This window comes from Cyprinodon tularosa, unplaced genomic scaffold (assembly GCF_016077235.1).
Source record: "Cyprinodon tularosa strain WSP-4 unplaced genomic scaffold, ASM1607723v1 ctg1104, whole genome shotgun sequence".
Taxonomy (NCBI): Eukaryota; Metazoa; Chordata; class Actinopteri; order Cyprinodontiformes; family Cyprinodontidae; genus Cyprinodon; species Cyprinodon tularosa.
Genome location: NW_024037899.1, coordinates 43,731 through 56,794, shown reverse-complemented (window position 1 = coordinate 56,794; position 13,064 = coordinate 43,731). Strand labels below are relative to the sequence as shown.

Below are 13,064 nucleotides of genomic sequence, written 5' to 3'. Positions count from 1 at the left end.
CGGTGCACACTTGTTTTTATTTCTACAATTTACTTTTTTTTTTCATAATTGTTCTTATTTTAACCTTCTGATTGGTTAAAACCAAACTGCGGTAGGCGGGTGCTAAACGTTGCCTCGCCTAATCCGCTCAGAAGGCTCTGCTGAATAGTCCTCCTTTCCCCGGACAGATCAATAACTCTACTCATTAAGTTTTTGATAATCAAGCAGAGGTCATCAACGATGAGCGTTAGACAACCAGGAAGGGAAGCAGCGCAGCGTGCTAACCTCTTTGTGTTCTTACTGGTTTCTACTGCTTCCAGTTCCAACTGACCAACCCTCAGGTCACATCACTGTTGGTGCAGAAAAACAGCCATAGTTGGGGCCTGGGAACCTCTTTCAGTGGAAATGTGCAAAACTGGTTCTAAATCAAGTTTAGGTACCGACTAGATTTGAACAAAAAGAGGAGTGTCAGTTCTTAATAGATGAAAATCTCAATCACCGCTGATGCTAGGAAATACCAGCTATTCATATTTGTGACGGTAGAACGAACAGCGCTTAATGGTCGCTATGGAGACCTGAGGATGAGGCCGTCTGCTGGTTTCCTCCCAGTCCTACTGATCGCTGGAGAGTTCAAACTTAGCTCTTCATTCTGCCTCGTTTGTCTCTGTTTCAGGTCTGTTAAACAGTTTTACCGACTGCAGATGTAAACAAATTGACGGGAGGAGCTGTTTTCTTCAACTTATTTCCACACATTTAAAGCTCTCTAGTCTTCCTCATGTTATAAAGAAGGGGTAGATGGAGAAGGTTTGATCAGATGTTTCCGTTTAACTTCACCTGATGATGCGGCAGCAGTGGTTCTACTGCTAAATAATGAGCAGATTTGTTCAGTGGGAGGTTTTCTTTCTGCTGCAGCGAAATCTGATTGGTTAGCAGGAGAAGCTGAGGGTGAGGGTTTCATCCAGAACATGTCTGCCGTCTCTCTGCAGGCTTGTGGTCGCTTCATCAACAACAACGCGGTGACCAGGATGGCTCAGTCCTCCAGCAAGTCCCCTGAGCTGCTGGCCAGATACTGCGACTCCTTGCTGAAGAAGAGGTGTGTGACTTTTTAACGTTGGAGTGAATTAAACCTGAGACCATGGAGAGGGGTTAACTGCTGTGACTCTGATAACCTCGTGAACTCAGACGGCTGAAGCTTATTTCTCTTCTTTCTTCAGCTCCAAGAACCCAGAGGAGGCCGAACTGGAGGACACTCTCAACCAAGTGGTAAGTTTCCACCTCCTGCTCTCCCTCCAATCAGCCGAAGTCTCTGATTGGACGGTCCTCTCCTCCCACAGATGGTCGTGTTCAAGTACATCGAGGACAAAGACGTTTTCCAGAAGTTCTACGCCAAGATGCTGGCCAAACGTCTGGTCCACCAGAACAGCGCCAGCGACGACGCCGAGGCCAGCATGATCTCCAAGCTGAAGGTTAGAGCCGCTCCCTAACATCCCGCCCCATCCAGCTGGAAACCTTCAGCTGATGTCTATGTTCTCCTGCAGCAAGCGTGCGGCTTCGAGTACACGTCCAAACTGCAGCGGATGTTCCAGGACATCGGCGTCAGCAAAGACCTGAACGAACAGTTCAAGAAGCACCTCAGCAACTCGGAGCCTCTGGACCGTAAGTCGCTCCTGCAGAACCGGGTGGCAGCTGCAGAGATGCCTCACTGTACGACCTCAGACTGCAGCTGGGAGGTTATGTGCAGATGAGGGTCCGCTTTACAGGAAGTCGTTTAACAAAAAAACTGTATCCCTCATAGCTTAGCATGTCTGCTGACTAAAATGCTTATAGGTTCCCTAAGCCACAGCTTTTAAGTCGAGCGTCTCACTGCTCTACACTATCTGTATTTCCTTGTTTTGTTTGTATGACCGCGATTGTGGAAAACAGCTTATGAAGATGGACCAGCTAGAAGAGCAAGTCTGCGAAGAAGTTGGGAAGTACCCACATCTGTACGATTCTCATTCTCCACACTACATGGCCAGCATATTGTTGTTTAATGGCCTCCGTAATTGGAAGAGAAAAACGCTGCCCACCACCCCCACAGTCCTAGCTAGGTTGTGTCCCTCTGGCGTTGTGGCGTTCTTTAGGGGGGCTGGTTATTCTCTCTGCAGCAGTGTGTCGCAGTGAGCTTGTCAGAGATATTTTTCATTAAAGCGTGATCTGTGCTATGTTATTCCACGCCACAACACAAGAGGAACCAGCTGTGGGTCTAGATTAGGGGTGGAACGATTCACAAAATCCACGGTTCGGTTCGATTCACGGTTTCGTGGTCACGGTTTTCGGTTCGGTTTGGTATATGTTGATTTTTACACCGAAATCCCATATAAATTTATGAATTAATGAATTGTAATTATTTTAAATGATCCGCGGAAACCCTGGATCATTTCCGTATGTTTTGCTGCTTTGAATTTAATCATCTCGCGCATGCTCTCTACCATCTCCAAGGGACTCAGAGGGGAGCGGACGAAGCCACAGTGGAGGCTGTAGGTTTTGCTTTGAGCAGCCGGTCTGGAGCGCAGCGGGGGTTGCTGACGGAGTATGAGGGATTTCGGGGGTTAGCATGACATGTTGGTCGTGTTGCTGTTAGCATAAACAAAACGTGTTGCACAATGCTTGCACACTGTTGCACTTTTATCCACAACTTTCTTTCCTCCGTCATCGTAGGTCACTCTAAATGCAAAGCGCTCCCATACAGCAGACCTATAAAGTGCTGCTGGCGCGTCTTCCAACTCCTGTTCTTTCCCACTCGCCAGTCCGACACAATTCTCCACAGCAACGGATTTTTTTCTCTGCTACGCTGCTTCGCTTCTTCTTCTTCTTGTTTACTACTGGCGGTTGGCTTTGGTCGCAGCACTGCTACCTTCTGCTCTGGAGTGTAAACGCTTCGCCTATGAGAAAAAGGAGCAGCTCATGAACCGAACGCAACACACGCGAACCGAACCAAGACAGTCGAACCAAACGGTTCGGACGGTTTTCATAAATCGTCCCATCCCTAGTCTAGATACAGTCGAGGCGGCGAGGTAGTGGGGGCAAGTTTGTTCAACACCAGAGGGACATGAGGGGTGAAAAAGAGCGGGGATCCAGGTGGAAAAAGGGTCCCAGCGTTCTCCTGCACCTCGCTCTTCTAGCTTGTCCTTCTTCATGAGTCGTTTTCCACAATGGCGGTCATAGAAACAGAACAAGCCGGTAAGGTACCAAACGGGAAATATGCACAGTGCAGAGCGGATGTAAATCTGACCAACCAGAGGCCTCCTGTCTGTGGTCACCTACAATTTTGGTGAGGGGCAGCAGAGTGTCTAAGGAGGGCGAGGGTTATATCTGCGTTCACTGTGACACACGCAGACCACCTGGTTTCTGAGTATAAATCAGCCTTAACACTGAAGACAATTTTTAGCATGTAGCAGGTTACCTGAGGGCTGTCTAGGATTTAGCTCTAACCATCTCCTCCACACCACCACCATGTTTCAAGCTCTACTTCATATTGATTCATCATGTAGAATCTCAGTTATTTCCTGAGGTTAGAGGTTCCAGTGATGCAGGAATTAAGAGCATCATGTTTTCCTGATCTGCTGCTCGTCATGTTTTCTCCTGTATCTTGTAGCTCCAGCAGTCAAAGCTGCTCTGATGAACCAAACTGGTTTGTTGTGTTTCAGTGGACTTCAGTATCCAGGTTCTAAGCTCCGGTTCTTGGCCGTTCCAGCAGTCGTGCACCTTCGCTCTGCCGTCGGAGGTAAACCAAAACACGGCGTCTTGTTTCTGTGAGCAGCAGAGAAACGTATGCTGAGGTTTTTGTCTGTGTGCAGCTGGAGCGAAGCTACCAGCGCTTCACGGCGTTCTACGCCAGCAGACACAGCGGCAGGAAGCTCACCTGGCTGTACCACCTGTCCAAAGGAGAGCTGGTCACCAACTGCTTCAAGAACAGGTGATGCTGCGACCCGCTGCCTTTAGAAGCTGCTTCTAAGATGGGAGGCGGGTAGAAAACCTGCTAGTCAGCTATGAAACTACTGCAGAGTTAAAAGAACTCTGTAAAATGACTCCCAGAGTTCTGAGGAGGTGACTGAATAACCTCTGATTTAAAGTTAAACATTCTGTAATCACACTGAGAATTAGAGCTAAATTCTGCTTTAAAGCAGAAAATAAAATGTAAATAGATAATATGAAAAGAAAAACTTTACTACGTCATTTTCCTTTAACATAAACTTGGAAAACCAATCTTTACTAAAGCTAATATGCAGAGATGGCAAAAGTACTCACTTTCCGTACTTGAGTAAAAGTACAGATACTTGTGTTAAAAAATACTCTGGTAAAAGTGGAAGTACTGATTAAACTTCTTTACTCAAGTAAAAGTAACAAAGTACAGGCTTGTAAATTTACTTAAAGTATAAAAGTAAAAGTAGAAACCGCTTTTTTCATGCCGTTGCCTACATTTTAAATGGATGTCAGCCAATAGGACTAGATCTCCGTTGTGTTCATTTTCAATCATCTCGTCGTCCATGCTACTATGCTAACGCCACCGCCACCAAGCTGCAATGATTTGCCGCGAATGAATACCGCCGAATCTGTCGATTCATCTTGTAGCGGTGCGTCAAATGCAACGTAGATTCCCATCCCATTAGATTGAATTTGGTATTGATGAGGTGAAAAATAATAACGGTAACTCCATTGAAATGATTCAAAACTAAAGTAACGAGACAATTTTTTAAAATGTAAGGAGTAGAAAGTACAGATATTTATGTAAAAATGTAAGGAGTAGAAGTAAAAAGTCGCCATAAAAATAAGTAGTAAAGTAAAGTAAAAATATCAGAAAAATCTACTTGAGTACAGTAACGAAGTATTTGTAGTTCGTTACTTCCCATCTCTGCTAATATGTTAGGAAGGATGAAGAACTTTTTATTCAGCTGATCAATCTGTCCATTATTTTTTTCTGTTAATTGATTAATAATCAAATACTAAAAGGTTCCTTGAAGACTTTTTGCGAAATTTAACCAGGTGAAACTAAAACTTTTCCACTTGAGGAGTTCTGGGTGGAGCATATGGTGAGATGAAAATGTTTTATTAGCTTAAAGGTAAACAAAAAAAGCACATACACAACCGTGTTCCCGCTACTGAGAGGGAGCCCCATTTAAATGTGCAGAAGCCCATTTCTCCTCGTGCTCTGTTTAAACCGGGGGTGTCAAAGTGGTTCCAGAAAGCGCCGTGTGGCTGCAGGTTTTCTTCCCCACCAAGCAGCAGCACAGCAGACTCCATCTCTAGTCATCATGTTAAAACTGGACTCACTTGATGAGTCTGCAGTGCTGCTGCTTGGTGTGGAACCTGCAGCCACACGGCTCTTTCTGGAACCACTTTGAATCGCTCTGTTTAAAACCTGCTGTTTGCATCGCTCATACAAGCTGACTTCCAAAAGAGGATTTTCCATTTTACCACCATGTCAGACTTGCCACCGGTAAGTGGAAATTGAGATGAGCGCTTTGGACGGCCTTATGTAAACATATCACCAAAATGATTGACAGTTAGGAGGACCACTTATGTCAGGGTTCCTACAGCATAAGGCAAGTTAAATTCTAGACTTTTTAATAATGCAACTTAAAATAAAACTTTAAGACCAACTCACAATAAACACAAGAAAATCCTGGTAGCAACAAATTTTCCCCAGATGTTTATTTTACCGTAAACCATTACTTTCTGGCCCAGTAGATGTGTTTCAAATTTTGAAAACCTTTCCACATAGGAAGGAAGCTAAAAACACCCACAAATAGATCTATTTTTAACAACTACTGAACTGAATTCACTAACTTTGTTTTATCCTATATAGTTTATACTATCCTTGGGTTTCCCAGGATTCATTGCGAGACCAAGCAATTAACAGAAAACCCTCCCTATCCCCATTTCTATCTCAGGAAAAAGGGAAATGGCGCCGAACAGTGGTGAAAATTGGAAGTTCAGTTTAATATAATTAGTTTGAATAGTTCTGCTGATATTAATGAAAATAGTTGTTTTAATGGTTATTGAGTCAGATATGTGGCGGTAAGGTTTGATTTATCTAAAGGTTTTAATCTGTTACTGTGTAAATGGGTTTGGCTGGAATTTAAGGACAGATTCTAATAGATCTGATATGATTTTTATTTTTAACTACTATTTTGCACAATATGCTTAACTAAGTATTTTTGTTGTTGAATATTAGAGATTTTGCAGATATATTTACACATACATTGTTTAGATTTGCTTATATCTTTCTTCTCCTTTTATAGAATAGAAAATCTCTTTATTGTCCCACAATGGGCAAATTCTGGTGTTTATGAAAAATGTATAAGAATAACATAATAGTGAAGAGTTAAGATATTAACGATAAAATACTGAAAAGTGTTTTAATAATATAAAACTGACTCAGATATTTAACTTGCTAAGGTTTCTATCATTACATTTGCCTTTATGTGTTCGTGCTCCCGCTGGTTGGAACCTTTATTCCACTCTGGATTCTCATGAGTTTAGTCTTTGTTCACTTTACAATAAAAAAAAAGTAAAAAAAAAAATAGTTTTGAAAAGTTCGGTATTCATTCTTTTCCTGCTTTCTGGGTTACCTGTCCCAGTTGCTAAGCAACAGAGCGTACAGCGGAGAAAGCCACCGAAGGATAGACCTGTTTGAATTCACAGCCAAAACTCTTCCAGTTTCCTTATTTTCACGGACTTAGAAGGATCCATTCCAGGTAGACTGAGTCCTTAGAAGACGCAGCCTGTAAATTCGAACAGAGCCGAAGTCTCCTGCTGCATAGATCTGACAGTGTGCGTCAAGCCACGAGCGCCGACACACATGCCTCTTTTTATTAACTAATTTTCTCCACACCAAAAAAGCAGCATTTTAATACCCAGCATCAATTTTAACTGTGGAGATTCTAAATAATAATGAAATAACTGTTCTATAAAAACAGTTTATGTTCACAGTTTAATATACTTATGCAAGAAAAGAAAACATAGTGGTTATGTTGCAATGTGATGATTAGGAAGCTTTTAGTAGCTGCTGCAGACTCCCGGGTTAAATGAGGTCAAACATGGAGCCTGTGTGGGTTAGTCTGGCTGATCCTGGTGCTGTGTGCAGGTACACGCTGCAGGCCTCCACCTTCCAGATGGCCATCCTGCTGCAGTACAACACCGAGGACAGCTACACGGTGCAGCAGCTCACCGACAGCACGCAGATCAAAACAGTAAGCCAGGAAACACCAGCAGACACCGTCCTTTCCTCAGGGTCTGCTTCCGTTCCTCACTGTCGCCTTTGATTTCAGGACATCCTGGTTCAAGTTCTGCAGATCTTGTTGAAGTCCAAACTGCTGGTAAGTCTATCTTTCTCCATCAGTCTAATGCTACGTTCACACCTAAAGCAGCAGAAGCAGCTAGTTTATCTGCAAAGTCAATGGTTGACGTGCAGCAAAACGTCCTGCAGCGCATCATGAGCTTCTGATTATCTAACGCGCTCGGTGCGCTTCACAAGCAGCAGCTGCTACATCAACCAATCAGAGAAGCAGATCTGGGAGCTGGCAGGGAGACGGACAGCACTGCTGATGATGCAGATCACTATGATCATTCCTCTGCAAGAGTTTAACGCCTAAATTAACTTAAAATATAGAAATCTGCCAGCAAAATATGTTCACTTTTATTATCCTGGTGCCGTTTGCATTACGTACTTGAAAAATGCCTTCCAGCTGCTGCCTTAAGCTTTGCGGAAAACTGCAAAGCGGCGACCGAGCCAGAGGCTGCTGTTGAACGGGGTTCCTAGTGACAGAGCTCCGTTGGTGCACAGGGGTCTGAGCGGCTCTGACAGCGAAATAATAATAGAAGGCAGGATGTTAATCTGGATGAACTGACCGCACAGAGGAAGGTTTCAGGCGGACTTTCTCAATGAAAAACATTAAATCAAGTTTTTACCCACTGATCACAGTGAGTATAGCCACCATTGTTACAGGCAAAGAAAGGATCGGGTAGCTCCGCCCAACGCGCATCAGAACCACTCTTCAACCACACAGCTAGAGCAGCAGAGATGCTTCAGCCGTGCGTCAGAACTAAACTTGAACAAGCGTAAAAATGAAGCGGCACGCACATTTTTCCTGCCCCCTGGTCTGAACGTAGCACAAGCGTAGAAAATGAAGGGTAGAAAACGTCCACAGGAGGGCGCCAGCTGCTCTGATCTGATGCTAGATGATGGGAGGAGTGAACTGGACTCTGAGCTTTGATCCAAACTTTGCCTCACAGGTTCTGGAGGACGAGAACGCCAACGTGGACGAGGTGGAGTTCAAACCGGATACGGTCATCAAGCTCTTCCTCGGATACAAGAAGTCAGACACCTTTCCCTCTCTGGACATTTCCCGCTCCGCCTGCACAGCTCTCAATGTTTGTCTGATTTCATGTCCTGCAGCAAGAAGCTGAGGGTGAACATCAACGTCCCCATGAAGACGGAGCAGAAACAGGAGCAGGAGACGACCCATAAGAACATCGAGGAGGACAGGAAGCTGCTCATCCAGGTCAGACGCCCCATCCTCACCCATAAACATAAACATGACGGATCAGATGTGATTCATCAGAAGCGGTCAGAATAAAATCCGTTGTGTTTCTGTTTTAGGCCGCCATAGTGAGGATCATGAAGATGAGGAAGGTGCTGAAGCACCAGCAGCTCCTGGCTGAAGTTCTGAACCAGCTGTCGTCCCGGTTCAAACCCAGAGTCCCCGTCATCAAGGTAACACAGGGAAGGTTCTGGTTCTCACCTTCTCCTGTCTAGAAACGGACGCTTAGAGGTCCAAAAGCTAGACTATTAGGAAGAAATTACATGCTTTTGTCTCCTTTTAGACAAATTCAAACAAACTCAAATTTTAGTGTTAAAAGAAAAGTCCGGTCAGCAAGGAATGATCAATGGATCATTATTTAGACCTAAAACTAATACGTTCACTGTGATTTAATGAATTTAGCACTAATCAGTAAACAAACAAAAAAGAGAGAATAATTGTCGTTGCGATCTGTGAGTGGCCATTTTTGCCCTGGGTCGTCAATCTGGACTCGTTCAGCATGAAGGCCCCACAGAGGGGATCGGTTCTGGTTCTGGAAGCCCAGATATTGGCCTTCAGATCATCTACATTGTTGGTTCTGGTGTCTCTGATCTTCCTCCATAGTTTCTGTGTGATTCTGGTCCGGACCCGTTTGCTGGTCAGTCATGAACAGAACCGTCTGGGTTTGGGAATGAATCAGCACTAATCTTTATCACCATGGATACCACGGTCAATATAAAATGTTAGATGAAACTTTTAATTCCACTGAACTGTGATCCAGAACCACATAGAATTATAGGGGATGTAGGCAGTGGATGGATTATTAGAGGTCAAAGGTCAGGGTTAAGCAGACTTTTCTCTCCTGGTTCTTATTTCAAGTAGATGAATAAAACACTAATCAATAATGACTGATATCAACAGATCAAAATGTTTGATTAGTTTTTTTTTTTTTTTTTACTTTTCATTTACAAAACGTGTTCATCAAACAATATTGGAGCAAAGTTGACTCCGTAGGGAAGAAGCCATTTCTGAGCTTTATTACAGATAGTACTGTTGATGAGGTGCTGTTCCCATCGGTGCAGAATCCTTTTGTTTGTTCGTCGTAAGCAGAAGCAAATAATAAAATATTTTTTGTCCCGTAAAGGTTTATAGGACCGTGTTTTGTTTTGTTTACTTTTATCTGTGATGAAATAGTCTAAACTACTAGAGGATCTGTGGATGTAGTGATGGGTTAATGAGGCATCTGAAGGCGTTTAGACAAACTATTAATACTGCGTTGATACTGTCTCACAGAATACTGACATCTGCTGGACATTTAAAGACACTACAGGCAGCTTATTGGTCGACCTAGTGCAATGATATCATTTACGCTTTTGTAGGTTATATTGTATTATTTCATATCTGTTTAAATTGAAAATATCTTTGATATTTTTAGATGCAGCCAATAAACGTATAACCTTAAAATTTAGGGGAAAATGTGAATGAGGATGCTTGTGGACTAGGATTTTAAATCATATTTTTAAAACAATAAGTACAGAAAAAAAATGGTAAATATACTAATTTGAAATTAACTTTAATTCAGATAAGTTGAGTAAATTAAAATAAAAATGCTCTGAGGCTGCTCAAAAGTTATTGATAATTTGAATGATAAATTGCAAAAGAAGAGATTTTTTTTTTTTTTTAGCAGATGCTTCCCGTTTTTACACATAGGTTAAACCGATCCAGCGTTTTGCTCTGAGCTCCATACATCAGTACTGCTGGGCCATCACTATGCTGATGTATTCATTTTTAGGAAAAAGTCATAGCTGACACCTTTAATGCAGCAACGAGGCAGCATTAGGACATCTACTAACGACTGAAACATAAAATTGAAAATTTAGAAATGGTTAACATGTTTATGAAGCTGTATTAAAGGCTTCAGGCTGATAAATGAGTGTATTAAAGTTGTGGCTCCTGAATCAGAGACAGATGATGGTGCAGATCGTGAAACCCTCTGCCTGCTCACCAGTGCGTCTTTGTCTCCCTCTTGTGGCCAGAAATGCATAGACATCCTGATAGAGAAGGAGTACCTGGAGCGAGTGGACGGAGAGAAGGACACCTACAGCTACCTGGCCTGATCTCCATCGCCGCCGGCCGCCTCCCCTCACTTTGATTTTTATTTGTAACCTTTTTTTAAGTTGATGTCTGAGTAAATAAAGTGTGGATCCCTCCGAGGGGCGGAGTCGCCCCCCCATCATGGCAACCAACCACCGAGCAGAGGAGGATGGGGAGGGTTTTCTGCTCGCTCTGCAGTGATGAAGGAAGAATGGCCCCTCCTGTTGAGGCTGGGAAACCCCGTGTACACGCTCGCCGTCCCATTGACTCCAACTCACCCTCGTCATGTTGTACATAACAGCCACAGACTGTAAGAGGAATAAAACCCTTCTCTGCATAGAGCAAACCTTATGAATTTAGTCTATGAGAGGAGAGCCGCATCCAAAGGTTTCTGCATGCTACTGCCTCGCTGCACCACAACGGGCCGGGTCGCCGAGCGGACGCCGCACTCCACCCAACCTGGAGGCGGTCCGGCTCCAGGTCGGGTTCATGCAGGAGGCCGGATCCATTACTGAACGGTGGACATTTGTATAGTGTGGTTCATTTTTTAAGTGTGATAAATAAAAACAAGGAAAGATTTCTCTAACCCGCCTCCCGGTGTTCTGTGCAGAGCTGAGAGCCAGCTGCTGGTTAAACGGGATCAGCACGCCACGCTCGCGAACACCAGCTGAAATGTTCTGCTCCTTCAGCTGAATTAGGAAGAGTGAAAGTAGCCCCTCCCCCACTTGTTGAAACACACACTTCAGCTGCAGATGGCCTTACTAACTAGTTGAAAGATTTTAATGTAAAATATTCTAAAATTGATGCCATAACTACTTTTAACTGGGCCTGAAAAATTAAAAGGCTTTTGTTACAGAAAAACCCACATTCAGGAGTTAATGACATCAAATATAAACAAAATGTTTTTTTCCATCTTAAATTGTTTTTATATTCATATTGTTTTCCTTTGTATATTTTTTTAATATTCCATATTTTAAAATATCAAAGGTATTTTTAGATCAATCAAAAATTGATCGGTAGCTGCAGTGCAGAACTTTATTTTTCTTAAGCTTTTAGCAAATTAAGAACTATTAGTTTAACAGAAGCTGCAGTAAGTAGTTGATTTGATCAACTGCAATCCATTATTGCTTTTATTATGCTTGTTTACATCCTGATTACCTCCATCTTCAATAAATGACTGCTATATTCCAGTAAAGCCCGTTTTATATGGAGGACCAATCCTTAAAGGATTAAAAAATACAAACAGAAATAAATTGACTTCATATAAAATTGCTGTAAAAAGTAGCTAATATGAATTTACAAAGTCCTCCATAGTTTTATCAGATTGCTCACCTCTATGGACAGATGGGGAATATTTTTTCCTCTTACATGTTTTTTAAATGTTTGTTTTTCATATTTTAATTATTGAAAAAGGATTGGATTGTTTTCAAATTTTTTTCAGAATCGCATTTCAAATTTGGTTTAACAGATCAGTCTCCTCTCCTGGAGTGAAGGGACTCATTTCTATTGATCTGCACAGATCTTAATGTTTTTATTAGGTTTGAAAGTGAAGAGGGCGTGGTCTTTAAATCAAAGATGGCTTAGAGGAAAAAAAAGCAAAGCTGCTTTAACCCTTTAAACGGCCCTCAGTGAAATAGTTTGAAAATCAACATTTCAAGCCAATAGTGTTATTGGAATCCAGGGCAAGACCTTATTACCTTTGTAACATTAAAAAATATGGATATTTTGATGGCAAAAATTTGTCAATGGAAGAAATGCAAACTTCCCTGAAAATATTAAGAAAATAAAAAAAAAGTGCTTCTAGAGGAAATGCATGAAAAACTGAGTGAAAGAAACATTTTCTTTTGGTACAACATCACCTTAGAGGCATTAATGCTGATGCACTTATGTTTTTTAGTTTATAAACCTAAATATAATTGTTAACTAGGCTTATTAACTTTACAATTACCTTTTTTCCCCAACTTAACTTCCAGTAGATAATACATCATGCTAGGGTTCATCTAATTGGCTAAATGCCAAAATCAGATGTCCAGCCATGCAGCAGCATCTTTGCTGAATGACTGGATGTAGATCTTGTGCTTCTAGACTCAGACTCCATTTGTAAGGGGTATACAAGTTATCAAAAACTCTAGCTTGCCCCATAAAAGGTTAAAGACTTTTTTTAATGAAGCTTTTAAGGTTTCTTTTCCAGATTGCATTTTTTTCCCCAAAACTTGTCCCTTGAGCCAATATTGGATCAAATTCCCTCCATATCTGGGAGATGGCTGGACCCCATCCTGATGAATCCCGTTACCTTAGCAACCATCCAACCTGTGGGAAAACTTTGCTGCTGTTTCTGGGATCGACTCGCTGTCCTGGAGGTTAAATCATAACTTATAGATGGAAACCAAGGAGATTGGATTTAAATGGGAATTTGGTATTTCTGCT

At 42.3% G+C, this 13,064-nt stretch overlaps 1 protein-coding gene across 2 annotated transcripts in view; it reads left to right on the top strand.

Moving 5' to 3' along the window:
- Nucleotides 1-11,223, top strand: part of LOC119791678 (cullin-1) — a 33,313-nt gene extending 22,090 nt beyond the window's left edge. For both annotated transcript variants that reach the window (XM_038297903.1, XM_038297913.1), the window contains 12 exons: nucleotides 966-1,072; nucleotides 1,194-1,242; nucleotides 1,314-1,445; nucleotides 1,518-1,635; nucleotides 3,669-3,745; nucleotides 3,819-3,937; nucleotides 7,109-7,214; nucleotides 7,293-7,340; nucleotides 8,257-8,339; nucleotides 8,420-8,525; nucleotides 8,624-8,737; nucleotides 10,580-11,223. In XM_038297903.1, coding sequence (XP_038153831.1) covers nucleotides 966-1,072; nucleotides 1,194-1,242; nucleotides 1,314-1,445; nucleotides 1,518-1,635; nucleotides 3,669-3,745; nucleotides 3,819-3,937; nucleotides 7,109-7,214; nucleotides 7,293-7,340; nucleotides 8,257-8,339; nucleotides 8,420-8,525; nucleotides 8,624-8,737; nucleotides 10,580-10,660 — 1,140 coding nt within the window. In that variant the 3' untranslated portion in view covers nucleotides 10,661-11,223. The remainder of the gene's footprint in view (nucleotides 1-965; nucleotides 1,073-1,193; nucleotides 1,243-1,313; nucleotides 1,446-1,517; nucleotides 1,636-3,668; nucleotides 3,746-3,818; nucleotides 3,938-7,108; nucleotides 7,215-7,292; nucleotides 7,341-8,256; nucleotides 8,340-8,419; nucleotides 8,526-8,623; nucleotides 8,738-10,579) is intronic.
- Nucleotides 11,224-13,064: the final 1,841 nt, after the last annotated feature.